Genomic DNA, 15,024 nt, shown 5'->3' with positions numbered 1-15,024 from the left:
AAGGCTCTTTAATATTTATACTCATCAGTATTGTTTCTTCAGCTATCCAATGCTGGCGCAAGCTTGTTCTATCAGTTTTTGGTTTTGTTGTAATTAAGAAAGCTAGCACTTGTGAATGCAGCGTTCAAAAATCTCTGAATGTCCACTCAAACCTTCCCACTGGCCTGAGGCTGGCCAGAAAGGACAGGGCTCTGATTCGTCCAGGGGTGGGAGGCCTGCCAGGGGCACGGCTGTCCCCCTCAGGGACCTGCAGGGCAGCTTACCAGACCTGTCTTTGACAGCACTGTACACTGTACATAACTGAGAAAACTTTGCTCTCCTTTATGTAGCTTTCTAATTAAAACAAGCCATCAATCAGTTCCAACACTGTTTCTGCTGGGATTTTAAATGGCCCCAATCAAACTTTACTTACAACACATTGATTTCTAATTCTTTTCAAACAGAAAAAAGCAGCAAATGGAAGAAAAAAGGCCATTATTTTCAGATCTACAATCCCACAGCACAAAATCCAAAATTCAATTTCTAGGACAGATGAGACAGAGGCTAGGGGTGTCGTGATGGCTCCCAGCTCATTCTCACAATGGAGCCACGGAGGCGCACTCAGTGCCGATCCACGCAGACAGTACCTGCTGTTCAGACGTGGATCATGATAACTGTAACACACTTCAGAATATTCAAGAAAGTGACCAAGATTACATATGATGAAGCAAGCCCGTCAAATCAGCAGGTCACACAGCGAAATGACAATGCTATCACCTCCACCCAGGGGGAAGTGCAGAGTGGCTGGCAGACAAGAGGACCACAAGGAAGCTGCATTAAAATGTGAGCCCCCTGCCAAGTACGTTGCTCTGTGGTCCAGACATAATTAGACTAGGCTCTGATTCTTAAAAATTTGGACTCATTGCTAAACTGCTATTTGACCCAGAATTTTCAATCACCATTTGTTTTGAGTTTCAGATGTTTACATGCATTAAAACCACATTCTAATACATGTAAAATTCTCTAGTTCAATTCTGTTCCTGCAAATTAATCCACATTTATGATCAACCATTTAGAAATAACCTACCCTTGAACATAAGCCTTATGTCATGCCTCTGATAACTGAGAATGTATTCCTAACTGCATCACTGGGAAGCCAACTCTATTAAAAATAGAAGCCAGCTGGGCACGGGGGCTCACACCTATAATCCTAGAACTTTGGGAGGCCAAGAAGGGAGGATCGATTGAGGCCAGGAGTTGGAGAACAGCCTGGGCAACATAGCAAGACCCCATCCCTACAAAAAATGCAAAAATTAGCTGGGTGAGGTAGCATGCGCCTGTAGTCCCAGCTACTCAGGAGGCTGAGGCAGGAGGATCGCTTGAGCCCAGGGGTTTGAGGTTACAGTGAGTTATGATCACACCACTGCACTCCAGCCCTGGCAACAGAGCAAGACCCTGTCTCCAAAAAAAGAAAGAACCTAAGGTTTGGGGTTAACTTTTCATTACTACGCACAAAAACTATAAAAATTAAACCTAACTATCTCCCTAGGAATCCAATAAAGGTGGCATTAATTAAACCAAAGTAACAGGCACTTTGGGAAGGGCTTTCACTTTTTAGGAACTACTCATTTCTTAGGACCTCTCAATAGTGGATGGAGATCTCAAACATATTATAAATTAATTTCTTGTACCTACCTAGTCTGACAATGTTTCCAAATTTTTACCCACAAAGCAAAAGGCTGTTAAGATATTCTTAAAAGAAAGTAGTCTGTGCTACTCAGAAAACTAACATTTCCTCTGGGTGTCCTAAAACTGCCGTCAGTCGGGTTTCCCAAGTGCTCTGCCCTCAGACCCGGATCCCGCCGTGAGAAGCAGGATGCGTGAGGACGGCAGCGACTGGCGCTGCGCGCGAGGCCGGTGGGAAAGGCCAGAGATGGGACTGGAGACCAGGCCAGCTCCACTGCCGGGCCCCCTGCAGGCGCAGGGCCTGCGGAGACCAGGGTTTCCAGCAGACTGGGGCTGTGCTCAGGTCATGTTCACGCATTTCGTCTGCAGCCGGCTCTGCGGGGGCTTTCTAAGCATTAGAATCAGCCAGTTTTAAAATTAAGAGACAAACATACAGCCCAAGCTACTGTCATATTTGTAGAAATCTAAACCAAGTTCCAGAGCTGTTAACAAGTGAGGCTGTTTCTGAAAATTAAAGACAAGAAGGCTAAATACTTTAAAACTTAAATAATTATTACAAATAAAACGAATGATTTAATGGAACAAAAAATTTACTTGTATGTGTGCATGTGTGAACTTTATGATCATTTGAAGACCTCAAAGGATACTTTGTTCAGTTGGAATATTTCTTATAACTAAGAATCTGAAAATTTCAAAATAACCAAACTTTGAGAAAAAAGTTCCGATGTCAAGTACGCACAACAGACGTTTATCTTTCTTCCCAAGTAGTAGTTTAATATAAAGTAACCAACACAATGGACGCTGCATTTTATATCAAGAAATGATTTTGTCTCAGCTATGACAAACTTTGGCACAGATGTCACACTCCCAGGTGACCGACCTGAATGGGTCCCACGGACATCAGCAGGCTCTTCAGCTGGGTGTCGGTGGTTGACGAGGACAGCCCCTCCACGGACACCACGCAGGGCTGCGGCTTGCACTCCACGACCCGCAAGTTCTGCTTGTTGGGCACCAGGCGTCCCCGGCCCATGGGACCGGCCACCCCTCTGCCCCGCCCGTGCATGATGGCCTGCCAACGACAAATGAAAGGCATCTATGCTGAACCTGGGTTTCTTTCGCAGCTACTAAGATATAAAAGCTAGCAAATAACTCAGAATTCATGAAAACATACCGTGAGCTACAGAATTTTCTGTAGTTTCTATCCACTATCAGAGAATGGTTTAATATTTAAATGAGACAAAAATATCCAGCCAGTCTAGGTGGAGGAACAGGGGGAACTGACAGCCCGAATCGCCCCGGGAGCCTGCCACGCAGCCGTGCTCGGCGGGCACTCCGGCAGACAGCGTCCCTGCGCAGATGAAGCCCGTGGGGACTCAGAAACCTTCTGTGAGTAACGCAGTGAAGGATTCAAGTCCAGAGCCCACATTTCTCCCGTCGCCTTACAGGCTGGGCTCAGTGGGGCCTGCTGTGTGCTACAGCTGCCCTGTGGCCCCAACTCATCCTGGCAACAGTCACAGTTGCTATCCCCAAACCCTCGAAGGCACGTTCTGCAACAAGGCTTTCACCCCAGCTGCACGCTGTCATCATCTGTAGAGCCTTTAAAACCAAACGAAAAAACACAGCAATGACTGAGTGTGCCCCCACCCCCAATTACAATTTTGCTGGTCTAAGGTGGGGTCCCGACATCATCAGGGTTCAAAATCCCTGCTCTTTAAAGAGGCTTTAAAGAGGAGACAGCTGAAATTTCTAGCATTTTCTCCTAATTAGGAAGAGAGAAGAACACTTCTGCCCAACTTCTCCAGCTGAGAGTGACAGCAAAATATAGAAGGCCAAATGGCAGCGAACAGCTCTAGGTTTTCCAGATGGCCTACCCTCATTCCGTTCCAGAGTTGGGTAGAAGGAGACAAAAACGGCCTCCCAGTTCCTCACAGAAAAGGGCAGAGAGAAAGAGAGGTGGAAGCCAGAACTGCCGCTTAGGACGTGAATGGGCACCAACGCAGAGGGAGACTAAGAAACACCTCAATGTCTCTTATGCTCTGCAGAAGGTAACAAAACCACTCCTACCAAGTGAGTTTTTAAACAGTGCAAAGAGAGATTTCAAGAGAAACACACGTCAAAAGTTGCAAGTTACACTGGCAGGCAACCAACAGTAAATAACTATTCTTCTGTGCTAGCTGTAATAAGTTATGTTGTTAACAATAATATCCTTTACCAAACCTTACTTACATGCCAGGCACCAGGTTTTTTTTTATATGCTTCTTCTCGTAAAATCCTCACAATCACTCCAATAAGATAGGAAATATCAATATCCTCATTTATAGGAGAGTAAAAGAGGTTTAAAAGTAAGAAACTCAAGTACTGTATATATGCACCTGCATGGGGTGTGTGTTTTCTAAGGTCTTTCTCATCATATATTCAGGGCTAACACCTCAATAAAGAAAATTCATTCTGGAACAATCTGTAAAGACTGTGTCACTTATCACTGAGATATCACTTCACGATCACATTAAGTGTCTATACATTTGTCTCCTGGTACAAAATGGAATAATTATGTCTGTGCCCCTATCATAAGGTGTTAGTTAATGAGACAATATATACAAAGAAATTTAAATACTTCAGAGAGACTCCGAATAGTCTTTTTTTAAATTCAGAGATGGGGTCTGACTCTGGTCACCTGAGCTACAGTGCCATGGTGTCATCATAGCTCACAGCAACCTCAAACTCCTGGGCTCAGGCAGTCCTCCTGCCTCGGCCTCTGGAGTAGCTGGGACTGCAGGTGTGTACCACCACACCTGGCTAATTTTTCTATTTTTGGTAAAGACAGGGTCTCGCTCTTGCTCAGGCTAGTCTTGAACTCCTGACCTCAAGTGATCCTCCCACCTCGTCCTCCCAGAGTGCTAGGATTACAGACGAGAGCCACCACGTCCAGCAGAATGGTCTTAATGTTAACAGGACCACTTAGTGGCAAGATGAGCAGGGGGATGAACTAGTGGGCTTCGGGTCTCCTGGAAGAAGCACAAAGCAGGGGTGCTGCCTCCCTCTCTCCCGCACTGTGGTTCTATCACACGAGCAGTGCTGGCTTCTCCATCAAGAGACTTCACTGCCTGGCCATTCTTATCCCTCCGGCAGAGACGTAACAACTTTGGGAGCCTCAGAAGATGCTTCCTGCTGGAAGCTGAGGGAAGGAGCACTAGAGCTAAACACGTGACAAGGTGGTGCTCCCGGAGCACGACCGGAGGGCACTCACTCCCAGCGAAGGGGGTGGTGCTGCCTTTCTGACAGACTAAGCTCAGAGAAACACCCTTTAATCCACGGGTCAAGGAAAGGATTAAAGGAACTGCGGGCCTGCCACTTTCTCGGGCTGGTTACCTCACCTCCAACGGCCTTGGTTTCCTCTCTCTGAAGTGGGGTCGTGACTATGAAATCGATGAGCACACACCTGACTCTACAGTTAAGTCTCCAGTGACCCAGCACGTAGAGAGAGGAGCGCGTGCCGGTGCTGGGGTTACACGCGTGCACATGCGCCCGCGTGGCTGTCTCCAGCGCACGGATGCTGCTGAGTGACAGTTCGGAGTTGCGGGGAACCAGCCCACTCTCCGTGGGTGATTTACTACTGGAGCTGTGCTGTTAAGTCAGTCAGTAGGGGGACAGGGTTCGGTGAAAACGCTACTGTTTTCAAGGCCAGAACAAGGGAATGACGGCTCACCCACCAATCTGAGTACTACCACGAGCCGGGCACCACCCGTCAGACAAACTGCCTTCAGTCATGGACTCTTCCTGACTACCAGGCCCCCCTGCACCGGAACCACGGCCTCACAGCCCTGTGCCGTGGGCCGGGTCGCGAGCAGTACCTTCTTCGCCGGATGGATTCCTTGGATGCTTTTGATCCCTGGAGGGACAGCCGAGTGTGCATGGGGTCCCGGAGGTAGGTGTGGGGGCTGCTGGAGGCCCCCCCGGGTCAGCGTCACCTTGCGGGCAGGCTGTGGTCCCACTTCCGGAGGCTGAGGAAGCCGCTGGGGCTGGCCTTCAAGGTGAAAAAAGCCATCGCTCTCTCCTCCCTGCTGAAACCAAGAAGGCAGCGTGGGGTTCAGGGTCTGCTCCGCCAAATACTCCTCCCGGCGGCAGGGAGCCCCTCAGTCAGCATTCACCAGAGAAGCAGAGCCATTTCAAGCAGTGTAGACACAAACCTGTCATCTTCCTAGAGCCAGGAAGGACATTTCTCACTGGACAGTGGTTAAGTTTTAACAATATTTTTGAAATTTAAAACAGTAAGATCTCTTTTAATTACTATATTAAGAGGTCTGCGATTAAAATAACTGCTATTTAATTCAGTGAAATACTGTTTAACTTTAAAAATACTTCATATTCAACATGCATTTTTCATTTATAACATACATTATTCATTTTCAAGAGTCTTATTAAAAGCTGACAGTCTGCGTAAGTAGTAGTTTTAAACTTAACTCCTATTCAGACCGAACCTACGTGGCAATCAGCCCGACTCCTGCCGGTCACGGCTGCAGGTCGTGGGGTATGTTGCGGTGCCTTCCCCGCCCTACCCGCCCCCGTGGGTGCCACAACTTCAAATATTCTGTACTTTTCAATACCGTGTTTGTAAAGTCTGCAAGAGGAGCATCCCAAAACCACTGGCTAGAAACTCCTCTCCCTCTGCTGACAGCTACACGTGCCATTAGCAATTGCAGAGCAAGTGCGTTTCAGGAGTGCATTTACTCTGCTAAGAACTTTAGACGTATCAGGAATCCCACCTTTTGTGTTTTACTGAAGTTCCCTCATTTCTTAGTCTTAAAACTTGTTAGGAAGCAGGTACACATTCAAGCTGTGCTACTGATGTTGCTCCTAACACTGGGCAGCAAGAAAAGATACCTCTGGACAGTGCCTAGCTACTTTTGGTATTAAAAGTAGTGCCTTCCCAAAAAGAGTAGCAGGAGGTCAGGAGAGGAAGGGTGGATGGCTAGGACATCAGATCTTGTCCTGCTGAATTATGTAATCCTAATAGAAATGGATGCTTGGATTGAAAAGGAAGACCGAGGCTTTCATTGGCACGATGCCTTCTCTTACCATCAGCAGGGATACGCAGTGTCAGCCACTGCTCCGTAAACCACCCTCCCCCAGGAGGCTCCGCCACGCCAGCCATCTGCAGTGGCAAGGTGGCAGAGTAGCTCAGAGGAAGCCCACACAGCCATGTCCTGCTCTCCCCCTCAAATATATCTTTCAGGCACCACTTAATGGAACAAAGGGCTCCACGAAGAGAAGGAACAGGGACTGGAGGAAGATGGTGTAACACGACTTTCGCTGAGACTGCTGAAAGTAACAGGGACCCAGGGAAAGATGAGATGAAATGTCACACGCAGTCAGGACTTCTGGCTGTGGCAGCATGAAAAGGTCTGCAAATCTTCTCTCCCCAAACAAGTACAACTGCCCCAAACGACCACTTCAGGACCCTAGAAATCGACAAATGTACAACAGCAAACGGAGAAGCACTTATTCCCGAGATGTGAGAACGGTGCAGTCCGTGGCCTTCTTGATGGAGGCCCTCCCCACAGACACAGCCGTGCAGCCGCACAGGGCTGGCTGGGAAGCCCCACAGCAGCGCAGCACGGCACGAGAGCAGCAGGCTCGGAGGGAAGGCTCGGGAAGCTCACCGATCTGTGAGCCTCCGGCGTGGTCCTGTTGGAACAAGCAGCAGACCAGCCAGAAATGTGAGAAAATACTGAGGAGACTCTGGAACGGAAAGAGCCACAGAAGGCCTGGAGGAGCTGTGCCCACACGGCTGCCTGAAAAGCTGGCAGGAAGCTCCAATCCACTGGCCACGGGTGGCCAGGCAGGGCCCGGGGGCCTAAGCACAATCTCTTCCCAATCACTGCTGGCCACGAAACTATGCAGCAGCAACAGGGCTAAGGAAGCCAGGCTAAGAAATAAAACTACTGAAAAAAACCAAACTGAATGAAAACAAAAATATAACACACCAAAATTTAGGGGATGCAACTAAAGCAGCTGCATCAAAAAGGAAAAAGACCTAAAAATCAATCATTTGATGAGCCACTACCGTCTTTACCTCAAGCTAGTCCCCCTCCCTCAAAAAAAGGAAATTGAACCCAAAGTGTAAGAAAAGGGTAAAGATCACAGCAAAAGGCAATGACACAGTAAACAAAAAATAGAGAAAATTAGTGCAACCAAAGTTGGATTTTTTGAGATCAACAAAATTGATACTCCATTAAGTACAAGGACCAAGAAAAAAGGAGCAAAGACAAATTACCTGAAGCAGGAAACAAAGAGGGATCATCACCATGGACCCCGCAGAAACTGAAAAGTTACCACAAACAACTTTAAAGCAGCATGGTAGACAACTCAGATGACACGGACAGCAATACGCACAGGTACAAAACTGACACACAAAAAAGAGAAAATCTGAATAGACCTCTAAGAAGTAAAGACATTGAATTAATAATTAAAAACCTATCACAAAACCCCAGGCCCAAACAGCTTCACCACTGAATTTTTTAAGGAAGAAGGACTATCAAGCTGACACAAGCTCTTTGAGGACACAGAAGAGGAAGCAGCAACTTTCCCTCCAGGTCTTTGAGCCTGGTTATCTCCCTAACACAAAAGCCAAAAACGTCAAAAGACAACTACAAAAAATACTCCTCATAAACATACATGAAAACAAATCATTAAAGTAGTAGCAAACTAAATCCTGCAACACAGAAAGGACCACGTATCATGACTAAGTAAGATTCATCCCAGAAATGCGAGGCTGGTTTAACAACCCAGATTAATTAACGTAACGTGCCATTTGGGCAAAGTAAAGGACAACGTGGTCGTCTGCTGTAGTCCTGCCAGGGCTGTGGATGACTGAATCAGAAGGGATCCCCCCAACGTTCTGTGGCTCTATGATGTATCTAACCATTGCCTGACATGTGTTGATCTGACTGGGAGTCGTTCCTATCTCACAGAGGATACTCCCCAGATGAAAATGGTAGCCCTGTGAGAAGGCAGACCACCTGCAGGACCAGGATCCACACAGAAACTCAGGCTGGTGGTCCGTGCTTCTTGGAACTTCTCCACGTGGTCCTGTACCCAAGGCATGAGCAGGGATCCCATCCAGGCTGGGATGGCCTATTCTAAGTGAATAACTCTTCAAAGTCTTTATCTTAAAAAGCTATGTGAATTCTCTCTAGTTTTGTATATGCTTTAGATTTTCTATACTAAAAACTTTTAAAATTTAAGGGGATAGAACCCATATCCTCGTCTTTCTCAAGAGCCAGTGACATATCATGATCTAAAATCCTGTTGAAATGGTGTTTCCTGGATGTACAATCTTAGTGCCAGACTCAAATTCACTACGCATGTGTTCAGTCCCACAGTCACTAGAAACATGGCTCTTTCACAAGCCTCAACACTTCACACCAGCCTCCAGGGCCCACGAGGGCCTACGTGGGATGAGGGCAGCGTCAGACCTCGGAATCCTCCACCCAGCTCAGCTACGCGACAGCTTCCTGACCATGTCCTCCCGCTTCCCTCCTGTTCACCGAGGTGGACGAATGAGTGGACCGCGAAGGTTTGCTCTCTCAGGATGCCAGTGTGCAGACGTGAGTAATCCAGACCAGCTCCCTGGTGAGCTTAACTGACCAGGTCTCTACTGACACTATAACGTACGCATCTTGGAAGTGTTCTAGAGAAACCAGTGGTTTAGACCCTAGTAAGTCTGCTTTGTTCGCCATGCCAAAATGTCTTGTGCACATAGAAAGCACCGAAATATTTATTGAAATAAGTCAATAAATAGTAGGCTGTATTTTTAAAAGCTGAATAGTTCTGAATGTGCTAAAAAAAAAAAAAAAAAGGCTACAGTGTCAGAATATTAGGTTAAAGCCTCTGTCATTCAGTACATGTGTGTTCACTAACAGTCACCATGACAATGGAAAGGCCACCCTTCAGCCTAGCAGCACTACCATGTGCATCAGAACATACCACGGCACGCTGCAGAAACGGATGAGACAGTACCCTGTACCTAAAGAATACAACACCCAAGTAATACGATGGACAAAAAGATGAATACTCTGGTCACTGTTTCTCTAGCAATCCAAAGCTATTATAAAAAAAATTAAAAGATGACCTACAGAGTAAACTTTAAAAGAACAGCTTGCACCAAATGTCATTATTTACCTATTTTAAGGCATATAATGGATATATGTATTTGGGTGATAAACACAAACACTGTAGTAGTCTGATAATTTTTAAACTGGGAATTGAGAACATAAACACTGAGTCAGTAAACACTCCAAATAATAAAATCTCCTGTTATTTTGAGTAAGAAATTGGTGATAATTTATGTCTGACGATATTAATGTCAGATAAAAACTCTGAGAAACAAAGTTCTGAACTGTGATCTTCCTTTCAAGGCAAGTTTACTTTTTTAAGTAGGCTTAACGTTCAGAAATACAGATATTACAAAAAGTCTTTCCTCATCTCTTTTGAGAAAAACTCAGATTTACTTCTGTGGAGGGAATATGAGATCCTGCAGCGTAACAAAGGAGTCCTGCTGTCATGCTCCCTTAGGACGTCCTACGAAATTGCCTGGAGAGACAGGAGATAACATCCACGATGAGACAGCCTCCGTGGATGGAGACCTGACCTTCTGCGCCCGTGCAGCCACGCTTGCCTTGGGCTTGTCCTGTTATTGCGCCCCGCCCAGGAAGCTGTAGGCCAGCGGCTTGCTGGCCTGCTCACTCATGGAGGCCCCTGGCCACGGCTCTGGGCCTCACAGCCCCCAGGGCAGCTGCAGGCACTGGCTGGGCTCTTCCTCAGGGTCAGAGGCACGCTCGCCACAGCACCCTCAGGGCAGGCAGACGCCACGGCCTGCTGAGTCCCTGCTCAACAGGGAGAGGAGGATGCGTCAGACAGAGACTGGGATGACGACTGTCCAACTTTTAGGAAAAACGGTTCCTGCAAACTGCTTGCTGAAAAGCCCTACCTGGGTCAGTTCTGGAGTTGCTTACATTCAAGACAAGTGTACCTTGCTGTAGCAACAAACTACATGGTAAAATTTTACAATACAAACTTCCAAGGCACTCCTGGAATCTGAATCATCAACAGTTTCGGTATCTTTCAACACATGTCACTTCTTAGCTATGGATTACATTTGTTGAACATCTGACAAGAAATGTATCAGGGTCTGTACAGACATGGTTTTCCTCCAATCTTCCCTACATGCTAAGTATTATTATCCTCATTGTGCATGTGAAACAAACTTTGGTGGCATGCACAGTAAGTGCTGGAACATCTCCGTGGTTCCTAAGATCGGACTCCACACTGCCTCCTGGGGGAGGAACTTAACACTAACATATTTGTAACTATTTTCAGCAAGAGTTGAAACAAATGGGATTAATCACCATTTAATTAAATCACTTTAATTAAATGAAGGGCTACTATAATGCTATGCTTTTTAATTTCTCTGAAGATCATGCTAAGCATTCAAGGCTTACGTATAAGTAACAAGTTATTTCACTTTGTAAGAAAAGTTGAAAATTTTTTTTCTGATTGAAGAAACAATTATTCTCTTGCAATTTAGCAAAATGAATAGCTAATTGTAGGGAAAATTTTTAAATTTCAGAGGTTATGCCCGTTAACACTAGAAAACAACCAACTGATACATTACTAGGTTGTGGCCAGGAACATAGTTTGGACCAACTGAACTTGTCCCTTCGAGTCATATTCTTCAGTCGATGGTTCAATAAACAACCTGCCCCTGTGGATCCTGCAGAGCAAATTCCAATTTTTTATCTTTTCAGTGGTTTTATTTTTGAGAAAATTTTTATTTCACCTTTCCCAATGGACAGACATTTATTTCAGCATACACTTCAGCCCACACTATGGTCGGTATCTACGATTTCTGTCCTGAAGTATGCAGCCATTACTTTGAACTGCATCTGATACACCTCAGTGGTTCAGGTTACTGTCTGAAAATTGATGAGTCCGGTTTTAGCCAAAAAGCCAAGTACCATCGCAGCCATGCTAAGGAGAGGGAAATTCGAGTTCTGGGTACTGCAGACACCACCCATCGACCAGCTACTGGTTATCTGGAAACTGCTGGCAGCCGATCTGCTCACACGCAGCTGCCCACTGTGCAGAGAACCGCAGCTTGGTTCTCCCACGCACTGATTTGTGGCCACGCACGGTAACGTTCAGCCTCTCCCTGGTTTCCAGCAAGCCCCGGTTAAACGGAATGATCCCAACTTCCGTTCTGCGTCATCCCTTGGCTTGCACACCCACAACATCGAGTCCTAGTGGAACAAAGTGCAAGACCATGAGAAGAGTTTGTCCCTTGGCCGAATTTATGTGGCATGATTGATCTGGAAATAATGCTTTCAATTCCCTTTTACTGCATATATAAGAACAATTTCCTGTTAATTAATACGATGTTTTGACTTTTGGTTTTAGCATGTTTTAGTACAATTATCCAGGGACAAATTCTTCAAATAATTACATCTGAGAGACAAACTGATTCCGTATTTCTATACTCATAATTACACATGGACAATATCTGAATAAGAACCAATCCAAATTAAATCTACCTACTTCTTTATAAATCTTCCATATCCTATGCGTATAGTTATGGCATTGAAAGAGATCTCCAAATTATCAGTACTTAGTTATGTAAATTCAAAAATACTGTTGATCTAAATTAGGAATTTTAGAAAACTGTTATCTTAATATGAACAAATAAGTGGTTATATGTGGACGGCAGGATTACAATCTATTCAGAAAAAGTTCACTTTGAAATTGAATTTCTCCAGGGTGGTACAATTCACTTTTTAACTCTTTAAACAACACTATGTTTAGATACAATTTTAAATATCTTATACTTTCTTCAAAATAGATGAGAGAGAAAAGAAGTTTGGTCAATCTTAGACCAACCTAGAAACAGTATGTTGTTTTTTTCCCACAAATGATTATCTTTGAATGAAAACTATAAAATGTCTTTCTAGACTATGTTTTTTTAAAAAAACACACATATATAAAATATATAAAAGAGGCATTGTGAGAATTAAGTAAACTTTAGGGAATACTTTTTATCAGCTTGATCATTACAAAAAAATGAGGTCTGTAGCCACCAACATAAGCAGGACAAATTTATTTATAACAAATGGTTTAAATGTATAGATAAAAATGCCTACTGATACTGTCAGGGCTTCCTGCAATTTGACAGATCAAATCTTATTTTCATTCTTAAACCCCATGAAGAAGTGGTATCACTGACTTGCATTCACCAGCGAGCAAATTGATTAATCCCCCTCTATAGAAATCTCAACTCTTGATTATACCTATCAGACGTTAAGCAGCATTATTCTAGAGTGACAACACTTGACAAATTCCCCAACCATTTTTCTCAGCCTTTGTGGCCCTGCTAGCTCGTATTAACCCTGATGAAAAATTAATTTTCCTTATCTTCCTCTAAACCCCAAAATCCAAATCCGCCAAACTGGCAACTCTTTCTGTAAAGGTATTATGAAAACCTCTAAAAGATTAATTGCATGTCTTCAGGTGACATTAAATTAATTTCTGTACTCATGACAGACATTTGATACTGCGTACTGAGAAGACAGATAACATTGTCAGGACACACAGAAGGACAGTGGTGTAGTGTCCCTGGGCAGCCTCTCATGAGTCCTCCTTCCGATAAGGCCGCACCTCACTGTCACTGGCAATGCTGCTGACCTTCCGGCCCGCAGACCTCGCTGAGCAGTTTTCTATTAACTACAACAATGCTGGGCCTAGCCTTGTAATCTTTATAAAGCTCATTCAAAATCTGGACAATAAATGACATGCATGCTATATGAAGTTTCTAAATATAAATACATTTAAGACTCCTCTATTTTTTCTCTGAAGACTGCTAAATTAAAGAAGAGAAGGTAAAAGGAAATAAACAGGCTAACATTCTCTTCCTTCTCCACAATAAAATACCCCTTCGTAATGGCAAGCATGCAAAACCTGGAAACAACTTAAACCTAGCACTGCCAGCTCATTCTGGCAACGGGTCTACAGAGTTGAATTAAAACCAAATCCTAAGTTAAAGAGACCAGGGCAGAGACCTCCTAACTATTGGGCTTCACGAAAGAAAAGGATTCTCTTGGCACATGCCTATTTGGCTTTATAGTATGGTGAAAACATGGCACACTTATATCAAGGGCTCACTCTCTTAACAATCCATCTTTCTGACATTAGTTAGGCCTGGGGAAATCTTTAGAAAGCAAACTTAGCTGGCCCTTGAAGGAACAAACCAAAGACTTAAGCCTCTGAGGGGATCTGATACCCCCAGGATTCTCCAATTGCAACACCACAGACCTTCCAGTCTGAATAGGAAAGGATTATTCACAGCCAGACGCTGGGCCCTCTGGATGCTGTGGCTTCTCAGGGCGGTGTGGCTTTTCCAGCCACAGCCCCTCACTCAGGGGAGGGGCTCCAGGCTCTGAAAAGCAGGCGGTGCGGCCTAGCCTGCCCTGGAGAAGCAGCTGCTCGGCACTGCTGCGTAGAGGCGGGCAAGTTCTGCAGGGAAGGTGGCCCGGCACCTGTTCTGGGCAGGCTGTGAAAAGTTAGGGGGAAAAGGTACCCAGGACACAGGAGAAAGCAGATTCTCTTTCTGCTGGGGAGGGCGGGTTAGCAAATCCTGGCTCCTAAATACACGTGAATTATTTGTTATTTAAATACTTATTTCACTCCCCAACGGTCATGCCCCTAAAAAATCATAAATTAATGAGTGTAGAAATTCTTATCATGAAAAGGGATTTACGTCCTCTAATAACCAAATGGTCTGTCTTGTCTACATTTAGAGGCCACATGTTAAAAAATGCTTAAAAAGTAATTTGGAAGTTATCAATTCTGCCCACACCAAAGCATTTCAAAGCTCTTCAACATATATTTATGTGTAATTGTTTCTCCCCAAAAGGAAGATTCTAGACTATATATCTTACCAAATAAGTCACTGATCAGGACTACCCATGCCCCATTCTTCTTTTTCTCTTCTGCCATTTGCCTTTTGGTCATTTTACTACTACTCATTAGCACCTTTAAACAAATGCGGTCAAACTCCACCAAGCCAACTCTGTAACTCTCCCTGCGCAAAGAAAGGAACTGGAGGGGAGCCAGCAAGGTGGGAGCGTGGGCCCTCACCCCTCAGGAGGTGCTTGCCCCACACCTGGGCTCACATCTGACGGCTGCCCCATCTCTGTGTCAAAAGCGGTTTGTCTACACTCCGTCTCCCTCAGTGTGTGGTCTTCCCAGAACCCTCTTCTCTATCAGAAGTCCATCCGCAGAGCCGTCCTTCACACAGACGGATTCGGGCTC

At 45.1% G+C, this 15,024-nt stretch overlaps 1 protein-coding gene across 1 annotated transcript in view; it reads right to left on the bottom strand.

The window, feature by feature from the left end:
• The window catches only part of RBM33 (RNA binding motif protein 33), a 108,707-nt gene that overhangs the window by 11,537 nt on the left and 82,146 nt on the right, over positions 1-15,024 (bottom strand). Inside the window, exons 12-13 of the mRNA XM_012654148.1 lie at positions 5,517-5,723; positions 2,546-2,734 (exon numbers count right to left, since the gene is read on the bottom strand). Of these exons, the coding sequence (XP_012509602.1) occupies positions 2,546-2,734; positions 5,517-5,723 (396 nt within the window). The remainder of the gene's footprint in view (positions 1-2,545; positions 2,735-5,516; positions 5,724-15,024) is intronic.

Source organism: Propithecus coquereli, unplaced genomic scaffold, assembly GCF_000956105.1.
Source record: "Propithecus coquereli isolate 6110/MARCELLA unplaced genomic scaffold, Pcoq_1.0 Scaffold439, whole genome shotgun sequence".
NCBI lineage: Eukaryota > Metazoa > Chordata > Mammalia > Primates > Indriidae > Propithecus > Propithecus coquereli.
This window is presented reverse-complemented; position numbering and strand designations above follow the sequence as displayed.